Source organism: Epargyreus clarus, unplaced genomic scaffold (assembly GCF_041222505.1).
Source record: "Epargyreus clarus isolate Ecla_fem2 unplaced genomic scaffold, WU_Ecla_fem_2.2 ptg000036l, whole genome shotgun sequence".
NCBI classification, from domain to species: Eukaryota; Metazoa; Arthropoda; class Insecta; order Lepidoptera; family Hesperiidae; genus Epargyreus; species Epargyreus clarus.
The window spans coordinates 1,910,159-1,926,916 of NW_027332241.1; the positions used below are offsets into that span (position 1 = coordinate 1,910,159).

The 16,758-nt window shown below is 38.7% G+C and overlaps 2 protein-coding genes across 2 annotated transcripts in view; both read right to left on the reverse strand.

The window, feature by feature from the left end:
* Nucleotides 1–16,758, reverse strand: part of Wdr62 (WD repeat domain 62) — a 169,413-nt gene that overhangs the window by 111,207 nt on the left and 41,448 nt on the right. The window lies entirely within an intron of this gene.
* On the reverse strand, nucleotides 14,174–16,389 carry LOC140756808 (uncharacterized). Its single transcript, XM_073092344.1, has 2 exons — nucleotides 15,585–16,389; nucleotides 14,174–14,352 (listed from the first exon to the last, which is right to left on the reverse strand). The coding sequence occupies exons 1-2, from the start codon at nucleotides 16,255–16,257 to the stop codon at nucleotides 14,174–14,176; spliced, it is 852 nt and encodes a 283-aa protein (XP_072948445.1). The 5' UTR covers nucleotides 16,258–16,389.

A 16,758-nucleotide genomic window follows, 5' to 3' on the forward strand; every position in this document is an offset into this window, starting at 1 on the left:
CGCTCGAACACATACTAGAACGTACACGTATACATAAAGAATACACACACACATGCAATGACGCACGTCTATATGCTCTATCATTATGCTTCTTCTACGTATAAAAACTCATTTATTCATTCTCTCATTAAAATGAAAAAATGCAAGGTTTTGCACCTGGATGCACGCCACGTGCTAGGAGTTGCACGGGAAGGCACATGGTAAAAGTCACACAAATGACCTACATTTCACAAAATAACTAGCACACTACACTAGGGCTAACCAATGGAGGAAGTCTAACTAATTGGGATTAATTTATCGAACATGGCTATTCAATTTAACTATGTAGTTAGAAGCCAGACGAAGTTTGTAATACTTTAGATATATATTATATAGGTACATACATATCTTTATATGTGTTCAAGGGGACTTGACTTGAGAATGGTTTAGATTCACAATTTTTAATTCGTAAGTAGTTATAGAATCGGAAACTATGCATTTGATCAATTGATGATCTTTAGCAAAGTTGTTGTCCAAGAGCCCACGAGGGCTTGGGAGTTGGTAAGACCAATTTTCGACAGATGGCACCACTGTCATTCCAATGCAGGTACAAATTTTCCGTTTTATGCATGTCATATTATTTCTTTAAAATGCGGGCGAAGCCGCGGTCACCACCAGTATTATATATATGTAACTTAGAAAAGGTTGTAATTATGGAAGACGAAGCAATTGACCACGAGCTAAAAGACCAAATATATCACAAATAGATGGACACAGTTAAATAAATACTAATGAAGAGAGTCCCTAATAAATATTGTCAATTTTTCGTAGGTACGCAACAAGTGTAATATGTCGATCTCTGGTAGGTAATAATCCGATAGATTGAATATTAATAACGGTCATAAACATATCGTCACACGAAATAAATCGACAGCTGGCAGTCTTATAGCTGAAAATACCCTAAATATAGATGGGGTCATCAATGTATGAGGGTTCCACTGCAGAGTAGGAGAGGCTACTCGTACATCATCGAGTATAGTATATTGCGAGCGACATTGATTGTATCTTCAAACATTTTTTTTTAATTTAAACGCAAAACCTGAATTTTGGACAACATTTTTCTTCATCATAAGTTAAAATCGATTTTAAATCGATAAACTAACCAAGGTAGACGATGATAACAATGAAAATATTTAATTAACATTTACTATTAAGTATTCATATATTTTATTATTATATATTATTCTATATTTTAATTTTGCTATTATTTATATTTTAATTTAAAATTGTAGGTTATGTTAAGGTAATTTAATTATTTGTATATAGTTTAATTTATTTTATTTAGTATTTAATTTCATGTTTTAAATAAATGAAATAAAAGACGTTAAAAAAAACATTAAGTATTGTCCAAAGAATTGTTAAACGTTATATAAATAAGACCCTGTTTAAATTTACAGAAAAATATCTTGTCTGTTACGACTCGTGCCTGACACGTTCTGTGTCTGTACAGAATTTCACCGCCGTATCTTCATGGAAGATAACTTTAAACATATTTTACAACCAACACTAATAATTGCATGAGTGTCACAACAGAATTCAAATTAAATGTTACTCAATACTTGAGACGACCTTTAAGACGCCAAAATCAAAGCCTACTTGAAGTACAAATAAGTACTGAACCCACGTGTGATTTCAATTAATTTGATGCATTGCTTTGACGGCGTTTTTATTTATAATTTATTGATTATTTATACACTTTCTACACTCATGCATAAGGATGGACTGATTGACTGGGTCAAGGACCCAGGACGCTGACCTTGAACTAAATTAGAACCTTAGGTGGTAGAACCTGGCGTGGTTGGACTCTGGCACCAGCACCACCGCTACATCTATTTCTGTTATAACAGCAATGTTAAGCGCTGCTGTGTTCTGGTTTGAAGGGTGTGGTAAAGCAAGACAGCAGACATCCTATTCCGAAGCGTTCCAACTTAGTCCTCAGGGGTAGGGGCGCATCTGTGGCCGACCTCAAGTAGAAATCTTATGTTATCTGTGGTTGATAACAGATGTCCATGGGCGGCAGTAGCCACTTACCATCAGGTGGACTGCATGCTCGTCTGCTACTCCTATATTATATAAAAATATAAGAAGGAGTTTAATTCGCTGGTGGCACTGCCACATCTATTTCTGTCCGATATAGTGTTATTAATAATATTATAACAATATAGTGTTATTGTGTTCTGGTTTGATGAGTGTTGTAAAGGGCACTTTACGTGTCGTTCCGACTCCAACGTTCCAACTTAGTCCTCAGGCGTAACGACGCCTCTATAACGGACCTCAGACAGGACTCTAATCCTATCTAGAGTTGACTACAGATGGTCATAGACGATAGTGGCCACTTACCTACCAGAACTAGACCCTCATTTTCTACTTCCATGACTACACATAAAAACACACTTAACCTCGCAAAATCGAAAAGATAAAAAACAGTTCCATGGCAAGATTCCAGCCCAGCTGTTCCTCTAGGCCAATCGGTACTTAACAAATAACAATACTTAGTTCGACCACAACAATGGCGTGACGTATTAGGCAATTTTCCGCATAACACACAATTTTCCCGATAAGAGAAAATCTCTTATTGTCCTAATTGTACGCGGGAGGGTAAATATGAGCGTATGGTGTGTGACAGCGTGTCTCAAAGTGGGGTAGGCTTTGGGGTACGCTAATTAACTGTAAGAGTTACGCAACGACGGACAAGTACAAAATCACGGCTACTTTCAATAACTCAATTAAATACATGCAAATTTTACTCAATTTGCGATTTGATAGATTCGTTTATATCATACAAAATGTAATTTTACCTTATTATTTAAGATATCAATGATATCTTAAATAATAAATCTTCAAAAAGGTATGTGAAGTCTACCAATACGCACTTGGGCAGCGCGGTGGACTATGGCCTAATCCCTCTCATTCTGAGAGGAGACCCGTGCCCAGCAGTGGGACAGGAACGGGTTAAGATGATTTATATCTAGCGTCCGCACAGCCGCCGACACGTCTGTTTACATAATGTGTAAAAATATATTAAGTAAATGTTTTACATTATTTAGTATGCCAAGGCACGTGTCTGACAGATTCAATGTCTATAGATAATAAACAAATCATTCACACTTGTGTATTTTTTTTCTTATAGCCCGGTCAATATAAGTAACAAAAAATTAGAACGACAGTTGAACTCAATAACCCATATCAATAATCTTCATACGATTAAATAAGTATTGTCCCTGGAAATAACAACATAAAGGTTCGTGGAATAGTCCTTCCGGGGACCCCGTTAAAAAAACGCGCTAAGTACGCTATTTCACAGGTGGTGTGGATATCATGTAAAACGTAATTCTTACAAACGCAATATCTGAATAATGATTGGTTTTAGAGAAAAAACGTATAAGCACTATTTTATAGAGAATTTTAAGAGTTACAACTTTGGCCTGAGGTACTTTTCGGTAAAACTTACCGATTTCGAGAAAAATCCAAAAAACCTAAAATTTTGACGTTTGATCCCGATTAAGTGCCGACGCACACGTCGGGTCGATGGGGACTTTTGACACTTTGTTTGTAATGGTAAACCCAAGGTCTCTACGGAAATTTAGCTTTCCCGGAATTTTTGCTATTTCAATTGTCTAAAATTGACCGGACTATTAACTAATTTTAATTTTTAATAAACCTCACTATGTTCTATCTCAGCCAAATCATTTAAAGGAGTTCGCAGTTGTTTTTTATTACTTACTAGGGGTACATAGCACTATAAGTTTGACAAACACTGGCCATGATAACGTGAAAAACAAATTATTTGAGTTCAGATTACTAGAGATAATAGTGCGTAGTGAAAAGAGGCCACAGGTTAACATACATATTAAATATTTATCTCAAGTGAACATATCTTCCTCTGTTTTCCTTAGTATTGTCTGCGTAAAACTGCTAGTCCGCTCTGAATATAGAAATGAATCGCGTCGCCATAGCAAATTGTATGACTACACCTGCTCGCAACAACTTCAGAGCGGACTAGCAGTTTGGCGCGGACTATACATCAGTTTTAGTAAAGTAGTGTAGTAAAGTAGTAGGTAGTGTTTTTACTCGACAGCGGAGGGTAGTGTTTTTCGAGCTTATGTATGTAAGTAGTGAATATTTGTTTGTATGTTTGTATGTATGTATGTGTGTGTGTGTGTGTGTATGTATGTATGTAAGTCCAACTCTTTATCACGCCCTACAAACTAAACGGCTTAATGGATTTTAACATATGAGGTGTCGTTGGATTCGTCTAATTTGTGGGAGTGACATCGTACATTACTTCCCTTTTCAGTTAATTACTATAAGGTCGGGATGGTAATGTCAAGTACCGTTTTGGTTTGAAGGGTGTGGTTAGAGAAAGTAATTTAAGAGAGTTTTTATACACGTCGAAAAATGATGTTTTATGTATGGCTGTATTTCAATTCAATTACTTCTGTTACAAATTCTAGTTATCTTTAAAGTTACCAACGCATCTGTGATTGACATTCTGTTCTAATTAAGGTTTTATTTGTTTTCTCTTTACTAAAAATATGTTTTTAACAAATTTAGTTCTCATATTTCGTTACATTGTTGAAAATTTCCATCCACGTCACATAATTATTTCTTGTATACGTTTTACAATAATATCGTTTCATATTTATAAAGTATTAATAACATTATTCGCTGTTCTTGTTTTATGGTTCCGCACAGAAAGAAAAACCATTATTCGCTGTTCTTGTTTTATGGTTCCGCACAGAAAGAAAAACCTAACTAAAATCATCCTTACGCGACAGTCAAACAGACTGTCCTACCCACTTTTCACGGCAATAATAAAATGCTTACACATTGAAACTTAACCAAGCCCGATCATTCCCATACCCATACCCATCAATATCCCATACCCATCAATCGTCACTAATTACACAATAATCATTGCGAAACAACCTTCCGTAGAGCAAAGACACCATACCATGACACCATCGGACATCCAATACACCGACACACTGACACCGACACTTGACACAACTAGATTCGATTGCTAGAGTGTTCTGTACACTGAATTTAAACTATCTCTCGTTTGGAGAGCAATTTTTAATTCGGCTGTGGGACATACACACGTGCGCCCCGCGCGGCGGTTAGACCGTAACTGATCACTTAAGTCGCGGAGTGGGAGTGAACGATTAAGACATTCGTTTCAGTGTAAGCTGATGACTAACGGCGATTTTTTTTATTATAGTTTACGGACAGACGGTCTGATAGAAAGTCATCGTCACCTATTTGATACATCACCGGCTTTGGAGAAGAGTTCCTATTGCACCTTCTTAAATAATAATCATTGCTCTTTAAAAAATAGAGTCCTTTTTTTAAAGAGCTCTCTTTCAAATCCGAAAATCTTTCAAATTGGAACATTGGATGGACATAGGAAATGGGTCCAATATCATGATTTTTTTATAATATAGGCATAGCAAACGTACATGTAATCCACCTGTATTCCAAGATAGACTTCAGGCCGTAGCAATACATTTATGTCCGAATGCCGTCCTCTGGTAAGATTCTACCTTATTGATATTGATTAGAATCATCTATAGATGTCCTAATCGCCTAGTGGTTAAGAAACTCGGCCTCTCGATCGAGGGATCCGAGGTTCAAATCTCAGGCACGCACCTCTGATTTTTCGAAATACGCACATAGCGTATTAGAAATTAATTATCACTTGCTAAAACGATGAAGGAAAACATCGTGAGGAAACCTGCATACCCGAGATTTATAAAAAAAAATCTCAAAGGTATGTGAAGTCTACCAATACGCACTTGGCCAGCGCGGTGGACTATGGCCTAATCCTTCTCATTCTGAGAGGAGACCCGTGCCCAGCAGTGGGACAACAATGGGTTGATGATGGTTGATGATGATAGATGTCCAATTGCGACATTTGCTATTAACTAACACATGGACTACATGGTTGTTTGCAATGATAATCTAAAAAAATCTAATCTGCTCCTCTGCTAAGCGAATTTCTTCTTCTATTGGTTATTTTTCTTACATTACAGACTTAATATTACAAACCAATAACAAAAAAAAACAAACTGATCACCGTTTCATTCTTCGCAAATTACATAGCTTATCGTCCACTCGCCAACAGTGAGACACACTCGCAAACGGGAGGGTAATGCCGGTAATGTGTTATTCAAATCGACGGATGTCGACCACTCAACCTCGCTACTTATTAGATTTTTTAACAATTTTACGGGTTCATATACATCATATGTATCATGTATAGTCAAGTAGGATATACGTCTCCTTTTAATATTGTTGGGAATTGTATGAATGTCATTTGAGATAAATTTCATACCTCTCAAGAATTTGTTTTGTAATAACAATAAAAATAATGAGGAGGATAGGGCCATAATCCACCGCGCTCACGAAGTGCGTATTGGTAGACTTCCAACTCCTACCGTTGAAAACTTTTTTTTAATTTCTCAGGTATGCAGTTTTAGAGGTGCCAGGGGATTTGAAACTCGGATCTTTGGATCAAAAGGTCGAGTTTCATAACCACTAGGTTACGCACGCTAGGTTAGGGACTATGTAGGTAGGTAGGTACGCTAGGTTAGGGACTATGGCCTAATCCTTCTCATTCTGAGAGGAGACCCGTGCCCAGCAGTGGGACAGTAATGGCTTGATGATGATTTTGTGGACACACATTGATGAGGACACAAACATCCAGACCTGGAATATTTACATCTAAAACCATTTAGGTTTAGAGGTCTCCCTGGTTGAGTTCTTACTTAAGTAACGGAGGTAGCAATGTATCTGTGATCAATTGTAATTAAGAAAACAAGTGGCGCCATCTTTTATCGAGTAGACCAAATTATTACCTATATTTATTTTTATTATTTTTTTATAATATCGGAGTAGCAGACGAGTTACTTCACACCGAGCTATTAAAAGTTGGCTACGTGATTGGTAACATATAGGTATAGTCCGCGCCAAACTGATAGTCCGCTCTGAAGTTGTTGCGAATAGGTGAAGTCATACAATTTGTTTTGGCGACGTGATTCATTTCTATATCCAGAGCGATCTGAAATGAAATGAAATATATTTATTTTGTATAGGCCAACGGCGGCACTTACAAATTGTCAGTTACAATATTTTCTTAAACTACTACCGGATCGGAACGCGACATCTACTGAGAAGATCCGGTAAGAAACTCAGTGGATTTGTCTTTTGCCATCAAATGCGATCATGGCTGCTAGCAGTTACTGGGACTATACATCCATAACACATACATCTGCGCACACTAACACATTAAATCATAATTAAAATATGTTTGACCTATATCACATACATACATCTCGACATACTAACACATTAAACATACCATAATGTACTTGCAACCTTGTCCTACTCCAGTAAACATTTTAAGGTGGTAAAAACCACAGACATCAAAACATTAAAGTAAGCACCAGTAGTGCCATCTACCGTTAATTGGTAAAGCAATTAGTGTATTATGAAGGTGGTAGAACCCTTTGTGGTTCGACTCCGGCGGCGCCACCGCCACACCTATTTCTGCCTCATAACAGCAGTGTTAGGCGCTGCTGTGTTCCGGTTTGAAAGGTATGGTAAGGGAGACATACTTTTCCGAGGCGTTCCAGCTTAGCCCTCAGGGGTACCGACGCATCTGTGGCCGACCTCAGGTAGGAATATCTAATCCTATCTGGGGTTGATTACATATGTCCATGGGCGGCAGTAGCCACTTACCGGAGGTGGACTGCATGCTCGTCTGCTACTCTTATATTATAAAAAAAAGACATATTACATACATCTCGACCCACTAACACATTAAACATACCATAATGTACTTAAAACCTTGTCCTACTCCAGTAAAAAAATAAGGTTTTACCACAAACATCAAAACATCAAAGCAAGCACCAGTAGTGCCACCTACCGTTAATTGGTAAAGCAATTAGTACCATTTCTAGAACGCAGATAAATGTTAAGCCCATTAACAATTAGTTAAGTTGATGAGTGATAAAAAATATTAAAAAAAAATATAGTTCACTTTGATTGAGTTTTAATTGACATTTAATAATAAAATTAACCTTTTAAAAGTCAAAAAAATCCATGACTACTTGCGTCTATTACAAAGACTTGTCTAGACGTTTGGTCTAAACATATTTTTTAAACTAAATAGCTTTAAATTAAAGTCAGTAAATTTATTTCAGAGGATTTGACCAATCTTATATATAAAATTCTCGTGTCACAATGTTAGTTACCGTACTGCTCCGAAACGGCTTTACCGATTTTCACCAAATTTTATATGCATATTATAGTAGGTCTTAGAATCGGCTATTATCTATTTTTCATACCCCTAAGTGATAAGGGTTGTTCACCCTTAACATTTTTTTTATTTATATGGCAACACAACGTTTGCAGGGTCAGCTAGTTCATATATAAAATACATTTTTAAATGATCTATGTAGGTAGTTGATTATATATTTATTTCTCAATCGTTTTAAAGGTCGAATTCCACGGCGTTCGCCACGGCGGTACCGCCTATTATGTCTTATAACTGCTACAATATAGTATGTTTTTTTTTAATTTTTTTCATAATATAGGAGTAGCAGACGAGCATGCAGTCCACCTGATGGTAAGTGGCTACTGCCGTATGGACATATGTAATCAACCCCAGATAGGATTAGATATTCCTACCTGAGGTCGGCCACAGATGCGCCGCTACCCATGAGGACTAAGCTGGAACGCCTCGAAAAAGTCTGTCTCCCTTACCACACCCTTCAAACCGGAACACAGCAGCGCCTAACACTGCTGTTATAACAGAAATAGGTGTGGCGGTGGTGCCGCCGGAGTCGAACCGCATAGGGTTCTACCAACTTCAAAGTCTAACATTTTAGGCATTTTTGAAAACCCTCAGGTGTAGCATGTACTAGGAGCCGTAGTAGTTGATCAATTTAAGATAAACCACGTGTTTGCATTATTTCCTGGCCAACTTCACGGTGTCGATTATTGTTACTTTTAAAAAGTTTTATAAAAAATAACTTATTTTTCCAAAACTCTCCGAAAGATATCTTCAAAATATGTCTATAGTCAGCCTAATATCATGAGCTTGCACATTTGTTACTTAAAAACACCACAAAACATCAAGATCAAGTATCCTCCATCAACTTAACAGTAATTAACTCCAGAATTATCTACACACTTTTAATTGATGAAGCAATTAGTGGAACATTTCGAGACGTGCATAAATTAGATGACCGACATACAGCCTCCATATTGAGTTGTAATTACCGGGATGAGAGTAAAAACATAATTATATTTGCATAAGTAGGTAAACAGTAATTTATTACAGCTAAAGTTATGATGAGCAGGAAACATAGATAACAAGATTGTTACAACCTTAAAAATAAAGCATCCCTTAACACTGCTAATCGCTTGACGGTCTGACGCGCAAAGGGTTCCGGGTACGATCCCCGGTCAGACAGACATCTGAATGATGAAATTGGAAATCTGTTCTGGGGCTGGGTGTTTGTGTATTAGTCTTTGTCTCCATGATATCCACGAGACAGCAATCGTAGTGTGGGGCTGTGAGTGTAGAAAGCTTCGACTGCTACAGGGTGGGCCAAGAATTCGTTAACATTTGAATCTAATACCCTACGCAAGTAAATGCCGCGCGGGGCGCGGGGAGGGGTCTTGTCACTAGCTCGTTTCTCGGAAATTTAGTCGCAATGGATCGCTTCACGGGGCCGCAGCGCGCTTACTGTGTGAAACAATTTTATTTAAACAACAATTCGCTTATTACTGTGAGACGCTTATTTCGTGTTGAATATGATTTACACGACTTAAGTCAGTGTCCGAGTGGTCCTTTAATAAAGAAATGGGTGAAGAAGTTCGAAGAGACGGGATCTACACTAAATGTAAAGCAAACCGGCGGCCTACGGACATCTCGGAGCGAAGAGAACGTACAGCAAGTTTCTGCTTCTGTTCGACGTGATCCAGGTTTATCGACGCGCAAACGTTCGGCTGAATTAGGATTATCCCGCACATCGTTACGCCGTATTTTGAAGTTAGATTTGAAATTGCATCCGTATAAGATCCAATTGGTGCAGGAACTAAAACCTAATGATTTAAATTTACGCAAGTCCTATGCTGAAACAATGTTAGATCGATTCAGTAATTTTGAGAACCTCTTATTTTCTGACGAAGCCCATTTTCATCTTAACGGACATGTAAACAATCAGAATTGCAGATATTGGAGCAGTGACAATCCTAAAGCTAAACACGAAAGGCCACTTCATTCTCCAAAGATAACTGTATGGGCTGCAATTTCAGCAAAAGGAATAATTGGACCCTACTTTTTTGAAGATTCTCACGGCCGTTCAGTTACTGTTAATTCTACTCGGTATGTGAAAATGTTACGGGAGTTTTTGGCACCGATGCTACTGGAATTTTCTGGCTACAATCGTAACACATGGTTTCAACAAGATGGAGCCACTTGTCACACATCCAACGAGTCCCTGCCGGTGGTTAAAGAAATGTTTCCGAAAAGGCTGATTTCCAGACGAGGTGACATTCCATGGCCACCCAGAAGTCCAGATCTATCCCCAGCTGACTTCTTTTTATGGGGTTATTTAAAGAGTCGTGTCTACATCGATAAACCAAATACACTACGTCAACTAAAAGAAAAAATCAGCGAAGAGATATCGACGATCTCACGGTCTCTGTGCGGACGAGTATTCGAAAATTTCGTTACTCGCTTAGAAGAGTGTAAAAATCGAAATGGTGGTCATTTAGATGATATAATTTTTAAAAAATAATTTCCAACTAATTAGCTTTCTTTTAATAAAACAATTTTTAAAATATGTCAAATAGTTTTTTTTAAATGATTATTTCAAATGTTAACTAATTCATGGCCCACCCCGTATTTTAAGGCAGATATAGGGGTCGCGTTAGTGCCTAAGCAGTAGAAATAAACATAAATATTTTAATAACAAAACAAAAACTGAAAAAATATATAGCCTTTGTCAATCATCTGATTAAGACGAATCTAAAATCAACTAATACTTAAAATCCGTCAAGCCCTTTAGGCTGTACGACGTGCCACAAAATGTTACAGACATACATACACACACACACACGCACGCACACGCGCACGCGCACGCACACACGCTCACACACACACACACACACACACACACACACACACACACACACACACACACACACACACACACACACACACACACACACACACACAATATTACTTTCCACAATCGCGTAAAACTCGATTTCCACTACCATCAATTATTTAATTATTCGAATAAGGTAAAAGAGTCGGCAACATTATAGTACGTAAATGTCAAGTGACAGCTATTAAATGGTTTAAGGTAAGGTAATTACTTAACCATTTCGAGAGTTAGTTAATTAGAAGACCGAGTGATATCACTTTGCTTCAACGATGGTACTCAAAGTTTTGGAAAAGAAAAATATTTAACTACATAGTACCAATAGATTGAATGTAAGGAGGAAAGTAGTCCTTGACTTATTACAGATTGGTAATAAGTTGCCCTTTTTATAATGTAGGAGTAGCAGACGAACATGCAGTCTACCTGATAAGTCGCTATTGCCGCTGGACATCTATAATCAAACCCAGATAACATTACATTCGTACATTAGATCGACCATAAATGCGCCGTTATCCTTGAGCACTAAACTTAATCGCCTTGGAAAGGAAAAGTATATCCCCTTTGCTAAACTCTTCAAACCAGAACACAGCAGCGCTTAACACTGCTGACATAGACAGTAATAGATGTGGAGGTGGTGCCGCCTGAGTCGAACCACAGAGGGGTCTTCCATACCATATATGTCAAACGTCAATCAATTTGAGATAATTTCTTTGTGTAGCAGGTTGAACGATTTTATATAAAAATCTTGACAATGCCCACTCTATAGCATCTCTTTGTCAAAACTCAAAATTTTCATTCCAGTCCTAGAGCACTCGGTAAACTCGCGGCCTACTTTCAAAATGTATATCTTGTTATAATTTCACGCTTTTCTGCCAATTGGGGCGGGCTGAGACCGTTGAAGTAGCGAGCAGACGGCCTGCTACGACAGAATAATTCTAATATTATTTCGATCTATGTAATATTAAGTTTGTGTGCTAAGTATATTTCTTATTTTAAGAGTAGACTCAACCGTTTCTGAGTTTTTGTTTGAAGGTTTTGAAGGTAAGGAAGACACACTTACGACCGCTTCTGTGTTCTGGTTTGAAGGGTGTAGTAAGGAATACACTTTTACGAGGCCTCAGGGTAGCTACACCCCTGTGGGCAACCAACTCCCAAGAAGGATTCAAATCGTATCAGACTAATCTGAGACACGCAATCAGAAGGATTGTTTTTTTTTATATAAAATATAGAAGTAGCAGACGAGCGTACAGCAGCAGTGCACCTAAAGTTAAGTTAATTTATATTATAAATATTGCTGGGCATGGATCTCCTTTTAGAGTGAGAGGGGTTAGACCATAGTCCACCTCGCTGGACAATCGCGAATTGGTATTAGTATTGGTAGACTTCTAAGGGCTGTGAGATTCCTTCTGCCTTACCTCTCTTTCTGTTTTCCTATCTTGAAAGGGCCTTTACGCTATTTGGTTATAAGGTTTAGAACCTCTGCCCTACGTAATAAACCATTAATAAAGCAGATGGTCTTATCGTAAAATTTCATGGTAAAACTACCTAAATACTTAAACGATTTCAAAATCATACATATGTTATAAAATACATAGATATACTGGCGTTAAGAATAAATTACTAGTTCTCTTGCCATTAGGTAGAATGGTGTAGGTTTACGGTGGTAGAATCCTCTGTGGTTCGACTCCGGCAGCATCACCGCCACACCTATTTCCGCCTCATAACAGCAGTGTTAAACGTTGCTGTGGTCTGGTTTAAAGGTTGTGATAAAGGAGACATACTTTTCCGAGGCGTTCCAGCTTAGTCCTCAGGGGTAGCGGCGCATCTGTGGCCGACCTCAGGTGGGAATATCTAATCCTATCTGGGGTTGATTACAGATATCCATGTACGGCAGTAGCCACTTACCATGAGGTGGACTGCATGCTCGTCTGCTACTCCTATATTATATATAAAAAAGATACCGACAGACTTACATAAGAGACACCTTAGTCCTCAGGAATGCTAAAATCTCTATGATCGGTGTTAGGTTCAACCCCGGCTCTAAAGAAAGTTGGTTACAGATCTCCCTGCAATCTGGTGGACTGCATGGTCGTCTGCACTTCAATCTTATAAAACAATTGAAGCAACGTTTAGAACATGCAGGATATTGTCTGAAGTCGACATGACCCTTATAGCAGGTAATGGCTTCCGCGAAATTCAAGGTCGTATTGATAACGGCAAGGTTATTGTTACACTACACTATCAAATTGACACTGACATTCATACGTTTCGTTAGTTAAAAAACGCGACAACTTCTTTTTATAAAATTGTATATGTGGTCAAACTGATGCTATAGTCCGCGCCAAACTCAGGGTCGGATTTAAAGATCTAGAGGCCTCGCGGCAACAACGGGGTGGAGGCCCCCTAGCCCCAACTTATTTTCCGAATAAAATGAACAAGTTGAGTTTTTCAATAAATATTTTATTGTCAAACGCAGGTAGATTCTTCTAGTATTCATGTTTGTACAAAGTACTGTAGATAAAGGTAAAAGAGCGAAAAAATATCAAAGGAAAAGATATATATATATATATATATATATATATATATATATATATATATATATATATTTTTAGCATCAGAAGTGGAAAATTATTAAAAAAAAATAAAAAAATAACAGAAAAGTTCATTTATTGAAAAATAACAATTTAAGTAAAATTTAAATCAAATAAGAACTAAGTAAAATCGACACAAATAAATAACGAAACCAAATACTGCAAACTTCAAAGAAATTAAATAACAAAAAAAGAATAATTGGAAACAAAAAAAATGGCTTACATGACCTTAATAACGATCTACACTGATTTTCCCAAACGTCCGTACAGTCCAGCGCTCACGAGCAAAATGCCCTTTTAATTCTGAGTACCCTCCTTATATAGCCCCTCGCCAGGTAGTTGATGACGTTGCATGCGAACTCCTTACACGGCCTCTCCTGACGTTGAGTCGTCCTCGACGCAAATCCCTTGAGTTCCGCTGGGACCTGCGGCCGCAGAGGTCGGTGGGCCGTCATCTACGTCGTCATCAAGCAAGGGCATGGAAAGATTACTTGTAGGACCAGCCTCAATTGGTAAAGTCTCTTCTTCAATGCCAGTTTCATCTAAAACAAAGAAACCATTCCCCACAATTCATGGAAGAAAGTTAAAAACATTAGACCTAACAGACCTATCAGAATATCTCCAGTCAATCAATTCATTCATCGTTCTTTCATTCTCATAAAAGTGAAACAAATAAAACAAATTGTATTCCTGTTTTTCATAAGGCCTTTATACTTCGATCTTGATAGTAGACTTCACAATGTTCAGTAACATAGTCCTGTAATATGGCCCCAGGCCCGTTCATACGAACGCATTCCACACGCAGACTATAGTCAAACGTGTGAAGCTTCCCGACAAGCAGACCACATTCATGCGAGTCGAGGCTTCCAAATACGCTGACCATCGTCACACGCATTAGGGCATCTCAACGTGCAGAGCGAATCATACAAGTGAGGAATACTAATCATCCATGATTCACCATAAAGGCTTACATAGGAACTCGTATAGCAAATATTCATCCGTGGTTTACCATAAGGGCTTACACAGGAACTCGTATAGCAAATATTCATCCGTGGTTCACCATAAGGGCTTACACAGGAACTCGTATAGCAAATATTCATCCGTGGTTCACCATAAGGGCTTACACAGGAACTCGTATAGCAAATATTCATCCGTGGTTCACCATAAGGGCTTACACAGGAACTCGTATAGCAAATATTCATCCGTGGTTCACCATAAGGGCTTACACAGGAACTCGTATAGCAAATATTCATCCGTGGTTCACCATAAGGGCTTACACAGGAACTCGTATAGCAAATATTCATCCGTGGTTCACCATAAGGGCTTACACAGGAACTCGTATAGCAAATATTCATCCGTGGTTCACCATAAGGGCTTACACAGGAACTCGTATAGCAAATATTCATCCGTGGTTCACCATAAGGGCTTACACAGGAACTCGTATAGCAAATATTCATCCGTGGTTCACCATAAGGGCTTACACAGGAACTCGTATAGCAAATATTCATCCGTGGTTCACCATAAGGGCTTACACAGGAACTCGTATAGCAAATATTCATCCGTGGTTCACCATAAGGGCTTACACAGGAACTCGTATAGCAAATATTCATCCGTGGTTCACCATAAGGGCTTACACAGGAACTCGTATAGAAAATATTCATCCGTGGTTCACCATGAAGGCTTACACAGGAATTCGTATAACAAATATTCATCCGTGGTTCACCATAAAGGCTTACACAGGAATTCGTATAACTCAGACATAAAATTCACTTACTCTCAAAAAATGCGGCACATGTCTCTGGGGTCCACTCACCCCGCCACGGCACCATAAACTGCGCAGCAGCTTGCGTAGTTTTCCCATAGTTGCCTCCAAGTAGGCGTAGAGTATAACGCCCACTAGGTAGGACCTCAACCACTTTATATGGACCACGCATACCGGAGTCAAGTTTACCTGAGGACTGAGAATACTTAATAACAAACACGAGGTCGTTAACATTATACTGTCGTGGTATGCACCGTCGCTGGTTAACCTGAACATCCTGTTTAGTTTGGTTACTTCGAAGAAGTTCGCGGGTCCTGCTCCTGGTGATTTCACGAAGAGCTTCTCGGTTAGGTGCCGAACCCTCAATTGCCACATCTCGTACTAGTGCACGAATCGCGGGAGTTGTTGACTCCGTGCCTATAAGGAGATTCAAAGGAGACACTCGTGTAGTCTTCTGTCGAGTTATGTTAAGCACCAGTTGTAGTTTCCACAAAGTCTCCGACCATTGTAAGTTCTTGTGGTTAGTCTGAATGCGTAACATGTTTAGGACAGTACGCATGTACCTCTCCGCCTGACCATTCGCCTGGTGCATTTCCGGAGTAATATAGTGCAGGTTACAGCCCAGTTCATTGATCCACGTTACAAACTCATTGGACTCAAACATGCGTCCTTTGTCTGTGACCATGAGTTTAGGCACTCCGAATAAAGAAACAGCTTGAGTAATGACGCGCTTAAGTTCCGTGGAATCTTGACGACGAATGGGGTAAAGAAGTGTATACTTGGTAAAAGCGTCCACAATAAGAAGAATGAATTTGTAACCTTCTGATACTGGCAGAGGTCCCAAAGCATCAACATGAACTGTATCAAATGGGGTATCAGGTTTTTCCCACGAACTTATAATTTGCAAAGGAGCTCGAGGGACTCTTTTTTGAGAAATGCACACAAGGCAATGAGAGACATACTTGGAGACAAATCGCCTGAGACCAGGGAACCAAAAGTGTCGGAGAATGAGGTCAAGGGTTTTCTCAGCGTTAATGTGTTCATGTTCATCATGGAACACCCTCAAAAGACTAAGGCGGTGACCCTTTGGTATGTAACAGAGCAACCTTGTTTCCTGGCCTACCGGGACGTATTTGTAATACAGGATACCATTTAGTATCTTGTAACGATCGTGATCTAGCTTACC

Bases quoted from the DNA above. Each gene is read 5' to 3' on its own strand.
- LOC140756808 (XM_073092344.1), bottom strand. From the start codon at position 16,257: ATGGTCACAGACAAAGGACGCATGTTTGAGTCCAATGAGTTTGTAACG. The intron at 14,353-15,584 runs GTAAGTGAATTT...TCTTTGTTTTAG, and splicing joins ATGTGCCGCATTTTTTGAGA to ATGAAACTGGCATTGAAGAA.